The sequence below is a fragment of the Salvelinus alpinus genome, chromosome 1 (genome assembly GCF_045679555.1).
Source record: "Salvelinus alpinus chromosome 1, SLU_Salpinus.1, whole genome shotgun sequence".
Lineage (NCBI taxonomy): Eukaryota > Metazoa > Chordata > Actinopteri > Salmoniformes > Salmonidae > Salvelinus > Salvelinus alpinus.
In genome coordinates this window covers 64,281,843-64,301,955 of record NC_092086.1, presented here as the reverse complement: position 1 = coordinate 64,301,955, position 20,113 = coordinate 64,281,843, and the positions used below count along the sequence as shown (strand labels likewise).

Sequence of the window (20,113 nt, the reverse complement as noted above, 5' to 3'; positions counted from 1 at the left end):
GATCACTGATCAACATACTAAAAACCCTGCAAAATCCTGTGTCCTGTCAACATGTATGTAATACAAATGTAATAGATATCTATAATGGTCAGAGTGCTCGTCTACTCTGCAGATGTCCTCACTCAAACTAAGGTCACATGCTTGTGGACATGGACGCCTGCTCAAAGAAATCAAATGGTATTCAGCATGATGGACAGGCCCAGAGGTGGAGTAGGTCTGCAATTCATTATAAATATATAAATGTTCCTTCTTCCGATACTTAAATAAAAATAATTATATCGATGACGTCTCCAATTCTGGACATGTCCTTCCGTCCGACAGTCTCTCAACCAATGGCAGTGTAAAGGACCCATCAACAGCCCTTCAGCGTTGTAGCACTGGAAGAGAAGACAGAGAGAGACATGAACACATCAGGGACCTTTTCATCCAAATCAGAGGGCATGTTCTTTCTGTATTTGGCCTCAACAAAGCAGATTCAATAGGTTTAGTGCATGCCGTTAAAAAAAGCTTTTTTATCAAAGCACTGAGACATTGAAAACAGCAACGCTACATGACAGGAAGTGCACTCCTACAAATACTAAAATGTTAATTGAATAAAGGCTGTAGGTCAGTGCACATTAGTTAGCCAACAACACAACATTTTTGAGGGGCCTCCAGTGATCTTGAGTGAAATCAGAAATGAACCTAACGGTGCATTGTTCATGTTGCAATGGCGCCATTTCTGGGCTCAAGGACACCTCTAAGGCATTTTGGGAGGGGTCCTGTGTGTCTCAATGAGGGATCTATAGCTGAGTTCTACTGCACGGATGCCTAGCAAGTTCCTGATCGACAGTGGTAAAACCAAGATAGACATCACAAATGAGTCACCGTAATCTGTGATAACGTTTTCGGCAGTTTGCTGGTCTGCCATGCATTTACTCTACTGATTATTCAAATGTCTTTGAGATTGAACCTAGTTAACCTTGAAATGCTGCTGCTGTGTGGATCGGCTCCTTTATTTAAGTAATGTTATGTGTATGCTGCTCCCGAACATGGATATATACACTGAATGTACAAAACATTAGGAACACCTGCTCTTTCCATGCCAGACTGACCAGGTGAACGCAATTATCTCTTATTGATGTTACCGGTTTAATCCACTTCAAATCACTGTAGATAAAGGAGAGGAGACAGGTTAAAGATGGATTTGTGCCATTCAGAGGGTGAATAGGAAAGAAAATATTGAAGTGCCTTTGAATGGGGTACGATAGTAGATGCCGGGCGCACCGGTTTGCGTGTATCAAGAACTGCAACAGTGCTGGGTTTTTCACGCTCAACAGTTTCCTGTGTGTATCAAGAATGGTCCACCACGCAAAGGATATCCAGCCAACTTGACATCTGTGGGAATCATTGGCATCAACATGGGCCAGCATCCTTGTGGAATGCTTTCAACACCTTGTAGTCCATTCCCTGACAAATTGAGGCTGATCTTAGGGCAAACGGGGGTGCAACTCAATATTAGGAAGGTAAGTAGCCTTTTCATTTGTATTTCAAACCAAAACGTTACTTCTCAGTACTATTTAATTTACAAACAATTAGAGGGCAGAACTATCAAACTCCCCCTAAACGTTAAATTCTACAATGCCATTCAAAGATGCATTGCTTCAGATACACTGACTGACAGCCATTGAACAATGGCTTCTAATAGCATATGACGTCAATGTCCTAGATCTGTTTGCAGGTAAGAAAATCTGTTCAATAAAAGGAATGATTTTACTCCCCCAAAAATTCTCCACATTCAGCCCTTTCCTCTCATTATTGTTAATGTACCAATAGCCTCAAGTGGTAAACAGAGGCTTGACTGGCAAGTCGTTTTCTACAGGTCTGCTATTTCATAAAAGCCCCACAAATATTTGCAGTTAATGGCAGCTATTATAAAGACCACAAGCCACAATTTAAAAGGCATGGTCATTGTCAACTTAAAATGCCCCCATTTTAGTACGAGGGGGACAATAGAAATATCCCAAATTCCAAATGACCAATGTTTTTATTCCAGCTTGTTTCAAGGTGAAACTGAAGCCTTATAAATGGCATTGGATTTGTAGGTGTTAATGGAAGTAGGAGCACTAAAATGAAGACAACTAGGTAAGATTCTTGAAGTTGACATTTTATTTATAATACTTTTTAAAAACATCAGAAAACATTTACACAAGTGTTCTTCAACTGTTACTTTTTCCAACAGTTTTCTCCCCCCTATACAGCATTCTCTGATCTGCAAACAGATGATGTCCAAAATAGAAGAAACAGAGCCAACCGTCATAATACACTTTGTCTCTGCTTGTAACAATGGTCAGGTCAGTGTACTCTACCAAGCAATAAGCCTCTGATCTCTACCTGTTCGGGCCAAAAGGGCAAAGGTGAGGCGATGTTGGTCTTACTGTATGTCCCTTAATATTTAGTCAGAGTGGATAGGTGTGTATAGATAAATGAACAAACATCTTTCGGAAATGTAATTTGTCATTGGTAATGAAATGGTCAAACCTGAAGTGAACCCATATAATTACAGAAGAGTTGACGTAACCTTTCCTCACTACCCTCCCCCAACTTCAGCCAAACAAATAACCATTTTTCCATTATTTATCATAAAAATCCACTCAAAATAATTTGATACATATTGTACTGTACATAATATATCAAATCAAGATTTGCAGTCGTATGAGATCAGCCAAGCAGTGAAGTGATAGAAGATCCGAGTTCAGAAGCACCAAATAGAGTCAAACACATTCCAACTCAAATAGGGTCGAGTAACAGCTGAACACTGAAAACTCTGAGAAATCACTGAACTACTTAGTACAAGTCAACAAGACATGGCAAACCCATAGTAAAAGTTTTACAAAATAACTGAGCAAAAATAGTTCATCCCTGTAACGTGCCATACCACACGTATATGGGAGGAGTAACTACAATGGCTTCCCTCTGTCAATGCTAGTTGATTCTATCATTTTCATAGTAAGCCATCGCTCCATCAACTAACATCATTGTTTAAAATGTCCCGATGCAGACAATTCAAATCAGTGATTTTAAAACAAAATTGGGCATCATTCTATGTATAACAGCATGCAAAATCAAGGAGCTAGATAGGAAGACCAGAGAGTAATAAAACAGTCTTGGTTAACTGAGGAGCATAAGGTATAGAGACTACAGACAGGACAGAGTCAGATGAGGAGAGAGAAAGGGGGAGAGGTGAGGTGGCTCAAGGGGACCAAATGATGTAGCACTGGACAGGTATGAGGGGGGTGGATGTGCCCACTGCCCGGTTGAGCGAGCACGCTCTCAGTACTGTATCTACTGCCCTGCAACCATCTCTGTTTTCAGAGAGGATTAGAAACAGGGCACCATCCTCCTCTCACCGGCACTTGAGGTGACTTTGGCTTACAGGCACATCCTCACAACCTCAGCTCAACTGTCTGGAAAGCCCTGGCTGGCAGTGTGCCACACGGTGATCAAGAGCTTACCGGCCCGGCAGCCAGCTCCCACAGCCAGTCAGCTCTGACTGTGTCTGAGATACAGCAGGTACCTAAGCCCCTATGACTGCTCGCTCTTCAAATCCACCAGGGTCCACTTCCTCGTCACATCACAGCTACAGTACATGTCTTCCACCAGCACAGATACATCATATTTACTGCTGCTTAGATCCTGTAACTTTCCGTTCACAGTATCTGAAACTGAACCGTTTGTTGCATAGACTGAAAGAAATACACATTTTGTCTCTTAAGATTTTGACAATTGGCAGCCAATCAAGCAGACCTATGAACCATGGTGTTAGAACAGAACATAAGCTTCTTTGCACAGAGTGAAACTTAAAGGCCTCAAGATAAGGAGAATATTTCAATCACCAACCATTTTGTAAAGAAAAGTTAAAAATAAAATGACCAGATTTCCACCAGTTTGGATAAATAAGTGAAAGGATGATAAAATAAAAACACACTGCCATTTTTATGTATGCAGTAATGTGTATAACTCCAACCCATTCAGTCCCTTTTTGACCATAGAAAAAAAAAGAGGAGTCCTGCTTGTCTGGCCTGAAATATTTTGTTTCTTTCTCCCAGGAAGGTGAAGGGACATGGTAGGTGGCTAGCAGGGGAGGGGAAGGGGGGGGGGGGGGGGCATGTTAGCCTACCTTTCCTTTTCCCCAAAGCACACCACCTCACGTCTCGAATTGCGTAAGCAAGGCGCGAACCTCAGGAGTGAGCTGCTTGGCAGCCTTTGCTGCCTCTGTGATGGCTTTACGGTACAAGCCCTTTCTCTTCTTGTCGAAGCGTGACTGGAAGCTTTCTAGAAAAGGGGCGACCTGTGCAAGTGCCAGGAAGGAGGTGGTGGGTGAACCGAACCAGGCGACACGGGCCTCCTGCCTGACTAAGAGCCCATTATCTTTGCGGCTGATCTGGATGCCTAAGACGCGGGCTGGCCACCAAGGGAAACCATATATTTTGGCCCAAACGATGTCCCCTACGCAAATGCTCCTGCCGTCCAGAGAGACACACTTAGACACATTTTTGGAAAACACTTTCTGAGATTTACGAGGGGTTTTCTCTTCCGTAGGTGCAGGCGAGGTGTCAGTGACTGCTGAGGACGTGCCGGGGGCGGGGGGCGAGTGCAAATCACCGGGAGGGAGAAAGTCAAAGGTCTCGGTGGAGCTACACTCTGAGTTTGAAGACTTTAAGTCATCTGCACTATCAATGCTGCACATGGAGGTATTAGAGGAGTCAGGCTGGCTGGGGTTAAGGGTCATGTACACCACAAGGTTGCCAGTCTTGCTGCCGCGCGTCTCCCGCCTCTCCTCCCGCCCCCCCTGCTCCTCTGGCTCCACCTTGGGGTCGCTGTGCTCCGTGGCTGTGAGGGGTTCCACTTGGGGCTGGGATTGGGTCTGAGGACTGAGCTCAGGTTCTGGCCCTTTATCTGGACCCTGGTTTTCAGCAGCAGTGGCCTCGCCTGTGGAGCAGGAGGAGGAGGAGGAGCGCGTGGAGGTGCAGCGGGGCGCGCCTAGCTTTGGAGGGGACAAACTGCCACTTCCCGGCACTTTCTCGAGGCAAGGCGGCTTACATGTAGAAGAGTCATTCTCTTCATTACGGTACCTTTGGGGCTTGATGCGCATCCTGGGCGGGAGAGGGGTGGCGTTGCTTGGTCCCACCCCGCTGATCTGCTGCAGCCGCCGGGTGAAGTGGACCTTCTGGTGGGCGTGGGACTCCTGCAGGGCAGCGGCCCTCGTCATCGTCTTGGCGTTGCCACTGCTACCAGTGACCACTGTAGCCTCTCTCTGCCTCTTCTGCGCCTTGGCCAGTTTCAGCACCTCCCGTGCCTTGGAGTGATCAACATTTTTGCTCTGCAGCACTTTCTTGGCATTGAGCTGGACTCTGGAGCTGCTGTTGACCGGTGATGTTGTTGTGGTGGATGTTGTCCTCAGAACCCTGTTCCCTCCAGCTCCGCCCTTCACCTGGCCCAGAGAAGAGGAAGAGGAGACTCGAATCCCTGAGGCCTGCCGTTTGGACACCTCAGCAGCATGGCGCTTCTCCTCAGAGCGAGGTTCATTACGCGGCCGCTTGCTGACAGTAGCTGCACTGTCGTTGCGTCTCCGCTTGGCGTCCTCGCCCCTAGAGTCCGACACAGGGCCTCTACGTGGCTCCCTCTTGTCCACGGTCATGACAGTCCCCTTGCACTTGTCACAGAGCACCTGGCGGGGCCGCAACTTGATGGCGTTCATGATAGAGGTGGGCTCCTCGCGATACAGCCTGCGCTTGGGCCGCTTGATCTTGCGGGGGGGCGGCTGAGGTAACGACTGGTTGTAGGTGTCCCTGATGAACAATGGCGGAGGGTAAGGGGCTCCCTCCTGAAACAGTGGCGGAGGTTTTGAAGTCCATGGGTTAGGCTTAGGCTGGGGGTCAGGGTTTGGTTCGGGGATTGCGACAACTTGGCTGTCAGGGTTTCCCTGGACTGGCTTTTCCACCTTCTCTGGCTGGAATGTTTCTGTCTTTAGCTGCATAGATTCAGGTTTATCCTTGTATTCTCTCTTTGGGAACACAGTGATTGGAATTCCATAGGGTCCAAACCTGAGAAGAGAGAATTTAGAGGATTTAGAAACTGTGGATAACTATAAAAACTCTAAACTTGTTTTTTGTCTTGTATTCGTCAAAGATTTCATGCTAATTCAAGATGTTTCTCATTTAGGCCTACATTGTACATTTAGGAAATCAATCTAAATCAATTAAATCCTGAACATTCAAAGAGGAAATATTAAATTAGTGTTGCAAAAGATCAAAGGAGCTCCCACGGCCTAAAACACAACATCACCATAGCTAACTAGAGTGCACAAGGCTCTACAAACAAAGGGAAAAAACTATCCTTGTTTACAATATTAATGCTCACCCTCCAGCTTTATTCACTAATGTTTTAATAAGGCAGATACAAGTGGAGGTGGCAGCAGAAACTCCATGACTGTGTTTGTTAAACCCTACCTTATGAATTCGGGATCAGAAATGACTCTTGGGTTGAAACTGCCACACATATCTATTGGACTGCGTTGATACAGGAAGACCAATTCAGATATTATTATATTTTTTACACTAATTGGTCTTTTGACCAATCACAGATCTTTTCACATCAGATATTTTTCAGACCTGATCTGATCGGTCAACAGACCAATTAGTGAAGAAAAATCTGAATTGTGCTGCCTGTCTTGTTTTCTCTATTTGACTGAGTGTTCCTCAAAATGAAATTCCAGGAGGTGTAGAGATGTGGGCCATGCAAAGCAAACCAGACATAGCCTATATGATAATTTACTTCCCATGAAGCAGGCCTAGCCTAAATTCAACGCTACCATGAACCAAAAAGAAACAAATCTGAATAAGCCTATAGAAAGTTTCAGCGGTGGCTATTACAATGGCAGAATATATATATATATGGTTTTTTTTACCCCAGAAGAACCCCTATACACCTTGACAACTTCAGCTCAACCAAAATCTTAAAACTGCCGGCCCTACTGAACATTATCCAGATACTATATGTCAAGTGGTTCAACTACCACTACATAGGCCTAGTTGAGCTAGTTTCTAGGCTGAGATATCATATGCAGTACACTATGTTTCCTACCAGAGCACCTCCTAAAATAATCCCCATGTTACAGAGAGATGACAGAGCTATACAGAGATAGATGGCCTTGGGTAAATGTGTCCCTATGCTGCATTAGTGAGTGCTTCAAGCGCAAATACAGGACAAGATTTATCATGCTAACTCTACTGGACCAAATGCTAACTCTACTGGACCAAATGCTAACTCTACTGGACCACCCTTCATCCCCTTTGAAGAACAAAACAATGGATCAATAGCTAGGTTTCCATCCAACTGGCGACATTAGAAAATATGCGCATTTACCCACCAGTGGTGTTTCAGCCAAAAATCAGTGCGTGATGACGTAAAGCACACAAAATGTATTTTTTTGCTTAAGTTTTCATGTACCGAATAAAAATCTAAAGTTCAGAGTGTTTACATCGCATTTTCAACTCTACCAATAGTTTTGTAACAAACTGTTGCGTTAAATAGCAAATGTGCCTACTCTGGTCTTTGCACGTGCGCTCTATCCAACAGCTCGCATACACAGTGCGGGTAGGCTAGTCTACATGATGAGATTCTTATGGATAAGAGAAAGAATATTTGTATTTGTCAAGCAAGTGCAACGTCAAAGAAGATGTTTTGGGAAACAGCTCTGAAATGTAAAGATGCTCTTATGAAGGTTCTAACGATGAACTTCGCCTTAAGATGCTTTTGGGGTATATACTGTATATACTGTACTGAGACGTCCAAACTTGTGAAACTAAGACGTCTATGATTGTTTCAGATTTAGTCTGGTCCGGACCAACCAAATGAGGTCTTGTTTGGGGGCGGAGATCATTACAATATGTGTAGAGATCATTACCAATGTGTAGAAAAATACCCAAATATGCAAAAGAAGGATCTTGCACATTTCTACCTTTGTGTACCTTAGGGCTGTCCCCAACAACAGCAAAAATGTTGGCCGACAGTCTGTTCTTTCGACCAATTGATTGGTCGAAATGTTTAAACGTGTACTTTTCCATATGTAGACACATCCTATGTGTGTTAATCAAATTAAAATTAATGCACTGAGCTTTTATGATGCTTTAAGCACACCGTTTGATTAAATAATGAAGACACAAATTACTAGAGGGAGTCCAACCTCAATTGATTTGATTGTACTCAGGCTTGCAGTGTTGTTAAAAACAAAAAGAAGACAGTGAGCGACTGTGACTAGCACCCGGTGTCTCTCTCTCTCCACCCTGCTGCAGCGACCACTACAAAACTTAATGTGTTTATCATGCTGTAAGTGTTGCTGAAGCTGCAACATAATTTGCCATTTCATACTGAAAACTTCTGTTACCAAAATATCTCATTTGTTTAGGAAAAACATTCCCTAGTCCCGCAACCCTTACTTTCTTTGTGACACATGTATGCATCGCATGCACATGACCAATGGGGCCTGACCTATAGCATATCATAATCGCATCAATAAATTGGTTATAACAAACTCCGAACACGTGAAAGCAAAATGGATGCAGAGGACGTGACATGCAGTGCATTCGGAAAGTATTCAGACCCTTTCACTTTTTTATGTTATGTTACAGCTTTGTTCTAAAATATATATTTGTTTTATTCCCCTCAATCTACACACAATAGCCCATAATGGCAAAGCAAAAACTGCTTTTCATAAATGTTTGCAAATTTATCTTAGAAAATTAACCATTTACTCAGTCCTTTGTTTAAGCACCTTTGGCAGCAATTACAGCCTCGAGTCTTCTTTGGTATGACGCTACAAGCTTGGCACACCTGTATTTGGGGAGTTTCTCCCATTCTTCTCTGTAGATCCTCTCAACCTCTGTCAGGTTGAATGGGGAGAGTCGCTGCACAGCTATTTTCAGGTCTCTCCAGAGATGATCGATTGGGGTCAAGTACGGACTCTGGCTGGACCACTCAAGGACATGCCCCGAAGACACTCCTGCATTGTCTTGGCTGTGTGCTTAGGGTCGTTGTCCTGTTGGAAGGTGAATCTTCGCCCCAGTCTGAGGTTCTGAGCAGGTTATCTCTCTGTACTTTGCTCCGTTCTTCTTTCCTTTGATCCTGACTAGTCTCTCAGTCGCTGCCGCTGAAAAATATCCCCACACCCACAGGATGGTGCCAGGTTTCCTCCAGACGAGATGCTTGGCATTCAGGCCAAAGAATTCAATCTTGGTTTCATCAGACCAGAGAATCTTGTTTCTCATGGTCAGAGTACTTTAGGTGCGTTTTGGCAAACTCCAAGTGGGCTGTCATGTGCCTTTTACTGAGGAGTGGCTTCTGTCTTGCCACTCTACCATAAAGGCCTGATTTGGTGGAGTGCTTCAGAGATGGTTATCCTTCTGGAAGATCCTCCCATCTACACAGAGGAACTCTGGAGCTCTGTCAGTGACCATCGGGTTCTTGGTCACCTCCCTGACCAAGGCCCTTCTCCCCCGATTGCTCAGTTTGGCCGGGCGGCCAGCTCTAGGAAGAGTCTTGGTGATTCCAAACTTCTTCCATTTAAGAATGATGGCCACTGTGTTCTTGGGAACCTTCAATGCTGCAGAATTTTTTAGTACCCTTCCCCAGATCTGTGCCTCGACACAATCCTGTCTCTGAGCTCTACGGACAATTCCTTCGATCTCATGGCTTGGTTTTTGCTCTGACATGCACTGTCAACTGTGGGACCTTATATAGACAGATGTGTGCCTTTCCAAATCATGTCCATTCAATTGAATTTACCACAGGTGGACTCCAATCAAGTTGTAGAAACATCTCAAGGATGATCAATGGAAACAGGATGCACCTGAGCTCAATTAAGTCTCATAGCAAACGGTCCGAATTCTTATGTAAATAAGGCATGTATTTTTTATTATTTTGCACATTTCTAAACCTGTTTTTGCTTTGTCATTATGGGGTATTGTGTGTAGATTGAGTGTTTTTATTTAATCCATTTTAGAATAAGGCTACAATGTAATAAAATGTGGAAAAGGTGAAGGGGTCTGAATACTTTCCCGAATGCACTGTAATCAATAGCCTAACTGTTAACTGTGTCTGGCTTTATAAAATTATGGAAACTGAAAACGCAGGCCACGTAGTATTTGTACTGTCCAGAGCTAAAAGTAAAACTGGAAAACGTGGCAGGCTAGGGCCTTTTGGAGGGTACTCAATTACTGCCTACATTCAAACTTTCAATCTCTTTAAATGGGAGGGGATGTGTGCGGTTCAAAATGTATTGTTTCTCTGGCAGTTAGATAAGGGCAATTCCACGTTAACGGAATTATGCTTTGATTCCATTTTTTCCACTTTAAAATGTATGCCAAACAAAAACCATTGATTTCAAAGTTTAATGAAACCATAAGTCTATGCACTTGACTACTTAACTAAAACTAATTTAGTGGATAGATGCAGATGCAAACTTTGGTAACGGAATTTAGGTAAAATCAGGATTTTATGCAAACCCGTTTCAAAGATGTCTGTAAGTGAAGTGGATTTACACCCAGTAAAGGAATTACATCATGGGTCCCTGATCTGTAATACCCAGAATTGCATAATTATGGATATGAATGTTATTCTCAGGGGTCGCACTAAAAAAGATAGGCCTATTTCTTAATATGTTATTTTGCTGCGTTTTGTAAATGCTGATCTAAAATGCTTCAAATTGTAATTTCTGCTCGGCATCAGACTCATTTTGTGCTTCAGTTGCACTTCTCCACCCGGAAGAGAATTCACGAATGGGCATTCTATCAGCAGACAGCGCTGACCGATGTGTAGCTACTTTTCTCGAGTACTTTTCTCAGTGTAGCCTACTTTTCTCTGGTAAAATGCAAGATTAACATCAAGCAAAACTTTAGGAAATGTAGCTCGCTACATTCTTTCTATGATAAACATTAGAAATGGCCATGCATCGTTTTTTTGCAAAAAATGACTTTCTTTTTCATTGTACGCTCATTTACTTGTGACTGCTAGCCAAATAGCTTTGCACTTCTTTTGTCACCTGATGAAAATTAAGCTATTTTCTGCACGAATGTATTTTCTTTGAAGGAAAACTATAGTTGCACATCCCTGATTACTCTTTTGAAGCAAAACACTTGACTGTCAATATAAAACGCAGGTGATATGGTTTAAAAACACAGATTTATTTTTGATGGGCTGCATTTTCAAAATGCAGATTTCTGAACTATTAACGTGACCCCTGATTCTCATGTTTAACAAGTTAGGACATCACAGCGCAGCAGAGCACTGCAGTACAAAAGAGCAGAGTAGGTTTCAGTAGAGTGCAATAAAGTTCAGTAGAGTACAATACTATACTGTATTGGACTGTATTCTACTGTATTGTGATCTCTACTCACTGTACTATCCAAACTTGTGAAACATATGTCTATGATTGGTCCAGTCAGTCTGTGGACATTACCATCAAGGTCAGGGTGGACTAACCAAATTTGAACTACTTTTCAACATCCATGGATATCCGGTGTTGGTCGGTGCTTAGTGGGTTAGGATGCTGGTTACAGGGGGCTCATGGGTAGGTGTCAGTAAGAGCTGAGAGAAGTGACATTAACTGGAGAGTAAGAGAGAAGGGCAGAGAGCAAGGAAAAGGGGAGAGGGGTTGTCCAGACCCACTGTTATAACACTCTTGGTTTGACCACCAGACGACAGAAAGAGAAAGAAAACCATTATAATGCCAGTGGAAGAGTAGCAGGTGACCCAACTGTGGTTTGTGACTATTATGATTTCCTATCGTAGCCAATTCAGTTGCCGTAATTACGTTACATATCTTTTGGTAAATGCGTTACCAATTTTAATGACTTAATTCATAAAACAAAATCAATATTAGTAAAATATTAAATTGGTAGGTTTACCATTACTTGTTACTTCTGTGAACTTTCATTATCCGAAATTACAAAATATCTTAAATGTGCATTTTTGGTAATGGAATTACAAGGCAATATTTCTTAAACTTGCAGAAGGTAAACCATTTCTCCAAAACTAAATATAAGTGTTGATATTAGTTGGGAGGGTTTTTACATCAACATTTTGTTTTGATGTAATTTTTGTTACCTTAAGACTTTTTCGGGCCGACTGAGTTGGCCGCCTCGCTTCGCGTTCCTAGGAAACTATGCAGTATTTTGTTTTTTTACGTGTTATTTCTTACATTGGTACCCTAGGTAATCTTAGGTTTTAATACATACAGTTGGGAGGAACTACTGGATATAAGAGCAACGTCAACTCACCATCATTACGACCAGGAATACGACATTCCCAAAGCGGATCCTCTGTTTTGCCCACCACCCAGGACAATGGATCGGATCCCAGCCGGTGAACCAAAACAACGTCGCCGTAAAAGGGGCAGACGAAGCAGTCTTCTGGTCAGGCTCCAAAGACGGGCACATCGCGTACCGCTCCCGAGCATACTACTCGCCAATGTCCAGTCTCTTGACAACAAGGTTGATGAAATCCGAGCAAGGGTAGCATTCCAGAGAGACATATGAGACTGTAACGTTCTTTGCTTCACGGAAACATGGCTCACTCGAGACACGCTATCGGAGTCGGTACAGCCAGCTGGTTTCTTCACGCATCGCGCCGACAGAAACAAGCACCTTTCTGGTAAGAAGAGGGGCGGGGGGGGGTATGCCTTATGATTAACGAGACGTGGTGTGATCATAACAACATACAGGAACTCAAGTCCTTCTGTTCACCTGACTTAGAATTCCTCACAATTAAATGTCAACCGCATTATCTACCAAGAGAATTCTCTTCGATTATAATCACAGCCGCATATATTCCCCCCCAAGCAGACACATCGACGGCCCTGAACGAACTTTATTTGACTCTATGTAAACTGGAAACCACATATCCTGAGGCTGCATTCATTGTAGCTGGGGATTTTAACAAGGCTAATCTGAAAAGACTCCCCCCTAAATTCTATCAGCATATCGATTGTGCTACCAGGGCTGGTAAAACCCTAGATCATTGTTATTATAACTTCCGTGACGCATATAAGGCCCTCCCCCGCCCTCCTTTTGGAAAAGCTGACCACGGCTCCATTTTGTTGCTCCCAGCCTATAGACAGAGACTAAAACAGGAAGCTCCCGCGCTCAAGTCTGTTCAACGCTGGTCCGACCAATCTGATTCCACGCTTCAAGATTGCTTCGATCACGTGGATTGGGATATGTTCCGCACTGCGTCAAACAACAACATTGACGAATACGCTGATTTGGTGAGCGAGTTTCTTAGCAAGTGCATCGGCGATGTCATACCCACAGCAACTATTAAAACATTCCCAAACCAGAAACCGTGGATTGATGGTAGCATTCGCGCGAAACTGAAAGCGCGAACCACTGCTTTTAACCAGGGCAAGGTGACCGGAAAACATGACCGAATACAAACAGTGTAGCTATTCCCTCCGCAAGGCAATCAAACAAGCTAAGCGTCAGTATAGAGACAAAGTAGAGTCGCAATTCAACGGCTCAGACACAAGAGGTGTGTGGCAGGGTCTACAGTCAATCACGGATTACAAAAAGAAAACCAGCCCCGTCGCGGACCAGGATGTCTTGCTCCCAGACAGACTAAACAACTTCTTTGCTCGCTTTGTGGACAATACAGTGCCACTGACACAGCCCGCTACCAAAACCTGTGGACTCTCCTTCACTGCAGCCGACGTGAGTAAAACATTTAAACGTGTTAACCCTCGCAGGGCTGCAGGCCCAGATGGCATCCCCAGCCGCGTCCTCAGAGCATGCACAGACCAGCTGGCTGGTGTGTTTACGGACATATTCAATCAATCCTTATCCCAGTCTGCTGTTCCCACATGCTTCAAGAGGGCCACCATTGTTCTTGTTCCCAAGAAAGCTAAGGTAACTGAGCTAAACGACTACCGCCCCGTAGCACTCACTTCCATCATCATGAAGTGCTTTGAGAGACTAGTCAAGGACCATATCACCTCCACCCTACCTGACACCCTAGACCCACTCCAATTTGCTTACCACCCTAATAGGTCCACAGACAACGCAATCGCAACCACACTGCACACTGCCCTAACCCATCTGTACAAGAGGAATACCTATGTGAGAATGCTGTTCATCGACTACAGCTCAGCATTTAACACCATAGTACCCTCCAAACTCGTCATCAAGCTCGAGACCCCGGGTCTCGACCCCGCCCTGTTCAACTGGGTACTGGACTTCCTGACGGGCCGCCCCCAGGTGGTGAGGGTAGGTAACAACATCTCCACCCCGCTGATCCTCAACCCTGGGGCCCCACAAGGGTGCGTTCTGAGCCCTCTCCTGTACTCCCTGTTCACCCACGACTACGTGATCATGCACGCCTCCAACTCAATCATCAAGTTTGCAGACGACACTATAGTGGTAGGCTTGATTACCAACAACGACGAGACGGCCTACAGGGAGGAAGTGAGGGCCCTCGGAGTGTGGTGTCAGGAAAATAACCTCACACTCAACATCAACAAAACAAAGGAGATGATCGTGGACTTCAGGAAACAGCAGAGGGAGCACCCCCCTATCCACATCGACGGGACAGTAGTAGAGAGGGTAGTAAGTTTTAAGTTCCTCGGCGTACACATCACGGACAAACTGAACTGGTCCACCCACACAGACAGCGTGGTGAAGAAGGCGCAGCAGCGCCTCTTCAACCTCAGGAGTCTGAAGAAATCCGGCTTGTCACCAAAAGCACTCACAAACTTTTACAGAGCATCCTGTCGGGCTGTATCACAGCCTGGTACGGCAACTGCTCTGCCCACAACCGTAAGGCTCTCCAGAGGGTAGTGAGGTCTGCACAACGCATCACCTGGGGCAAACTACCTGTCCTCCAGGACACCTACACAACCCGATGTCACAGGAAGGCCATAAAGATCATCAAGGACAACAACCACCCGAGCCACTGCCTGTTCACCCCGCTATCATCCAGAAGGCGAGGTCAGTACAGGTGCATCAAAGCAGGGACTGAGACTGAAAAACAGCTTCTATCTCAAGGCCATCAGACTGTTAAACAGCCACCACTAACATTGAGTGGCTGCTGCCAACATACTGACTCAACTCCAGCCACTTTAATAATGGAAAAATGTATGTAAAAAATGTATCACTAGCCACTTTAAACAATGCCACTTAATATAATGTTTACATACCCTACATTACTCATCTCATATGTATATACTGTACTCTATACCATCTACTGCATCTTGCCTATGCCGTTCTGTACCATCACTCATTCATATATTTTTATGTACATATTCTTCATCCCTTTACACTTGTGTGTATAAGGTAGTTGTTGTGAAATTGTTAGGTTAGATTACTCATTGGTTATTACTGCATTGTCGGAACTAGAAGCACAAGCATTTCGCTACACTCGCATTAACATCTGCTAACCATGTGTATGTAACAAATAAAATTTGAGTTGATGCTCATGGGTTCTTTTCGATGGAAATGCGCATAAGCAATTAGCCTACATCTATAGCTGCATTAATATGGCCATGAGCCCCTCCATTGCTACTTATCAACATCCTTGAAACCGTAGAAAGATGCAGATTCTTCTGACAGCCAAAACCAACTGTAAAATTGCACTGGAGAGTTAAGGATTAGCGAGTGTCTCACTCTGATCACAATGAATGAAACAGCCAAGAGAAAGAGGGGAACATGCCTTTCCTCACCACTGTCTTTCCTTTGCGTCACAGCTTCTCACAGCAGCCTCCTTATCAACCAACACATTTCATTAACACACAACCACCATCCTTTCCTTCCTAATCAACACCAGGTGACTGTCAGCTAGGCAAAAGGTTGGCCTGGTCCAGAAACATCAGCTAGCCCCTTCCCCTTGGCACGTCATAGATTTGAAATAATTTGATAAGTATACATTATGGTAGAAGCTCTAACTTTTCCTCTGATTGCAACAATATGGTGGAAATTCCACCCATCTATCCTAACACCCATCTTTCCAGATGCATACACCTAAGTAGGGGACGGGTAGAGTAGATATTTTAGGACCAGGTCGATGTCTAGTGGCGAGTTAGTCTGAACCGAAGACAGCGACTCATCTCTCATCTTGAGCACACATCCAATAGGAAAAACAATGACTCCATATCACCTATGCTATGGAACACACTCTGGCAAATCACAGGCACAAGGCCTGCACTCAGGGGACTGTTGGAAAACAAAAGCCATAAACCGATCCCTTAGACTCAACAATGAGGATCTAAAAATGGAGTCTTTTGTTTGTAGAGAGGGGGTGGTGTTGATTATCTACAGTACTATAGAAAATGAAGCAGTAAGGTTTGAGTGGCCTCCATCTTGTCATTGTAATGAACCGGCCATTGTCCTTGGGATCACTGCTGCACTGGCTCTTATCAAAGCAACTTACACTAACGTGGCTTCCAAGTTATAGCATATTCTACCATGTATTGATAACCTATATTAATAGCGTATATGGTATAACACCAGAGGAATACCTTGAAATGATATGAAGTCCTGAAGAGCAACTACATAATGAGCTGTAAGCAGCTTGTGAGGGGAAACTAAACACAACAAGGTGTTGATTGTGTGTGCAGATGTCATCTTTGCTAAACATAATGAAGATATTCAACACAGTCCCCAGGCATGTCAGCAAGTTTAATTATGACCAAAAATATAGACCTGAGATGATAAAGGGATGGTTGGAGGAAAGGTGTTGATGAGACGGGTGACAAATTACAAGAAGGATATTAGATAGAATCTGAGAGGGGTTGGTGATAGTGGCATAGTGCTACATGACTACTCTACCAAAGTATGACCTTACACTACAGACTGAGCATGTGATCATCCTCTCCAGCTGACCTCTGATATCACTAGCCACTTTAAACAATGCCACTTTTATATGTTTACATACCCTACATTACTCATCTCATATGTATATACTGTACTCTATACCATCTACTGCACCTTGCCTATGCCGTTCTGTACCATCACTCATTCATATATTTTTATGTACATATTCTTCATCCCTTTACACTTGTGTATAAGGTAGTTGTGAAATTGTTAGGTTAGATTACTCGTTGGTTATTACTGCATTGTCGGAACTAGAAGCACAAGCATTTCGCTACACTCGCATTAACATCTGCTAACCATGTGTATGTGACAAATAAAATTTGATTTGATTTATACCCGGACTTTGTAAATAGAAACATCAAGTTTAGTTTTGTAAACTGAAATGACAAACCGAAAGCATTGCCCACATAAATGGGGATAAGAGCAGTTCCTCTGTATTTTTGTGATATGTTGTCAAACTAGAGATCACCATGGTAGCTTGACCCCTCGACCCCTGGCAAATGTAGAAAACTATCCGTTTAGGTCAGGAGGCAGGGGTTTGCAAAGCACAAGTTCCTTTACTGACAGCTGACAAGTCGGAATGAGGACACACCACATCTTTCAGGTGTGAATTTAGTTTAGTTTACTAATGGACAGAAACGTCTTAGGAAGTTACATAGAAAAACAAATGTGGTATAAAACTAAAACATGAGACATTTCCGAGAAGGATTATACTATACCTTTTAGAGAGGTCCATCAGAACCCCAGAGAAGATCTTCTCGCCTAACCGAAAGGACACCACCAGTGCGTCGTCGATGATGTGATCCAGAGATACTCGAACTTCGGAACCAGGTATCAGATTGTCCACTGACTCGGACTGTACCTCCCCAGTTTCAGCAACGGGCATGGGGTGAGGGGGTTTCAATACGGTCTCGCGGAAGTTCGTTTCCAAACTCCGCTGTCGTGAGCACGAGTCCCCAAGTTCTGCCGAGGAGGGAACCTGACCCACTGCCATTACAGGAAGCTCGGGACTCGGAGAGTTCTGGTTTGTGATGCTCAAAAAGTCATAAATGTATCCAGTCTCCATGGGTGTTCCAAGGAGTGTCTCCGTCTCTAGAACTGGCAGAGAGTCGACGTGTTCTATGGACTGGGGATGTTCAAGAGAGGCATCTTCCGAAGAATCGGCCTTGTACTCGGTACCAGAAGGAGCATCATCTGCTGATTCGGGCTCCAGTTCAGCCTCGTGGGACGGTTTGATTAAAGCTCTATAGTCACACTCGATAATAGTAGGTTGGGTTAATTCTGTGTTTTGATAGTAATTGATCATGGGCTCTGCTGGTTCTGCCAACGACAGCCCAGCCTCCGTAGTCACAGGATGCGCAGGGAACGAATGCAAAAAGACCACCGATGGCTGTGAATCGGAGATGGAGCTATTCTGATGGCAGGCGTAGGGCTCTTGCTTACTGAGCTCGTTTGCAGGATCAACATTAGGCGAAAAAAATTGTTTCAAACGTTCTGCCCTCGACATTGTGTATTTCGAACCATAGCCCTCGCGAGAATGGTTATCGGTATTTTCTACGCCGACCATGAGACATCCTGTATCGATGTGTTCATCCTCTGCACAAGCAGCGAGGACTTTTCCCGCGGCTTCTTGGTCTGGCCTGCTCACTAGCTCCATTTGGACCTGGCTGCATTCCTGAACTGCATCCCCATCCTTGAGTTGGTGAACAAGGTCTATTACTGGCGCGTACTGCTGCGTTGCATCGGAGTCGAGTTTGGCCCCCGGCACAGCTGGCACCGGTTCGAGCTCACCACAGTCCCCCGCTGTTGTTGTTAATACCGCAACAGCTCCTGGCTCCGCAGCCACGGCCGCCATTTTCTTTCCGCTTTGCTTCTACGGCCAGTGTCCCGTCCTCTCCCTGTGATAGCACTAGAGCCCGCCCACTTGAAAGCCAATTACACTTGATAGGCCAGCGAACTATAAAGTTGTAGTTGAGTTGTCAATATCCACGTCATTCAAAGGAAACCCTGGAAACACTTTTGTAATTGGCTCCCTTTGTCTAACCTTAACCTAACGTAGCAGGCAAAAAATAAACCTTCTGTGAACCTTTTCCACAAGGGGCGATATTGTATTGTATTTCAAGCATCAGCGAGGTTCAAGCAGAGATGTTAAAAAATGTACAGTAGGCCTATATTGATTTTGGACCTTTTGTCTTTGGTTCTAGTTCTATCCCTATCCTTCAAACATGTTGTCTGGGCAACACTCAATGCATTGCATTTAACACTTATCAGTCACTTCAAATTCGTCAGGTGGTGACTCACTAGTATAAACTATGTATAACTGTGTCATTATGTCTCATATGAGGCAAGAGAACACATTATAGAGTAAATGCATATAAAGTGAATTATCTTAACCTGCTGCTTAAATTCTCCTAACCTGCTACGAAAAAGTAACATCCGGTTGTAGCTCTATCTAAGTAGCAGTCCAAATGACGACGACGACGAAAACAACAACAAGCTCAATTAATGGCTTTGGTCCTTGCCATAGCCTTCAGCTTCACGATTGCTGACTGGTCTGGTGCAAGGCTTTATAAGGCTTTAAGTCTTAGGCCACAATTGCACATTGCTATTTAATTGTCACATTATATTTGTGTCCTTTAGAAACCAAGCTTACCAGTAGGTCTATGTATACCACAGTTTCTAAAGATAGGATCCAAAAACGAGGGGTCATATCAGTTCTACCATTTACGTCTGCATAAAAGGTGTATCTGAATGGATAAATTCTATAAATATAATGCATTGCTATATATCCCATATCCATATTATTCAATGGATACTTTACAGGATTTTTAAAGCAGTACCAGCAGTGTCTGAAATACACCCCTTGGCCTATAGCATACACTCCTAGGCCTAATGTGTTCATAGCGAACTTTTGACCTGAGCTTAGGGTGGTTCCTCTGAAAAGCACTGTCAAAGCATCTCAGCAGGAAATACCGTTGGATATTATATGGGGGTGGATGGAAGATAATAGTATTACTTGACAAGGCAGCTGAAACACATTTCCAGTTGAGGAAGAGCATTTGTGTTACAGGTGTGTGCTTTGTGTGAATTAGAGATTATCCATAAGAGATACCGTAGTACCCCTTTTGAGAGTACCACCTTACAAAAATGACTTCTGCCAGAGAAAGATTGTATGACATTTGTCATTGGTAAGGGGTACTTAAGTAGTATGGTGC

General features: G+C 44.0%; 1 protein-coding gene across 1 annotated transcript; it reads right to left on the bottom strand.

Moving 5' to 3' along the window:
• Window positions 1-180: 180 nt before the first annotated feature.
• On the bottom strand, window positions 181-18,808 carry pwwp2a (PWWP domain containing 2A). Its single transcript, XM_071413924.1, has 3 exons — window positions 17,618-18,808; window positions 4,160-6,086; window positions 181-377 (listed from the first exon to the last, which is right to left on the bottom strand). Exons 1-2 carry the CDS (start codon window positions 18,751-18,753, stop codon window positions 4,187-4,189), a joined length of 3,036 nt encoding a protein of 1,011 aa, XP_071270025.1. The 5' UTR covers window positions 18,754-18,808; the 3' UTR covers window positions 181-377; window positions 4,160-4,186.
• Between the last annotated feature and the right edge of the window lie 1,305 nt (window positions 18,809-20,113).

Coding starts and splice junctions, on each gene's coding strand:
- pwwp2a (XM_071413924.1), bottom strand. CDS start 18,753: ATGGCGGCCGTGGCTGCGGAGCCAGGAGCTGTTGCGGTATTAACAACA. Junction 6,087..17,617: donor CTGATGGACCTCTCTAAAAG/GTATAGTATAAT, acceptor CTCTCTTCTCAG/GTTTGGACCCTATGGAATTC.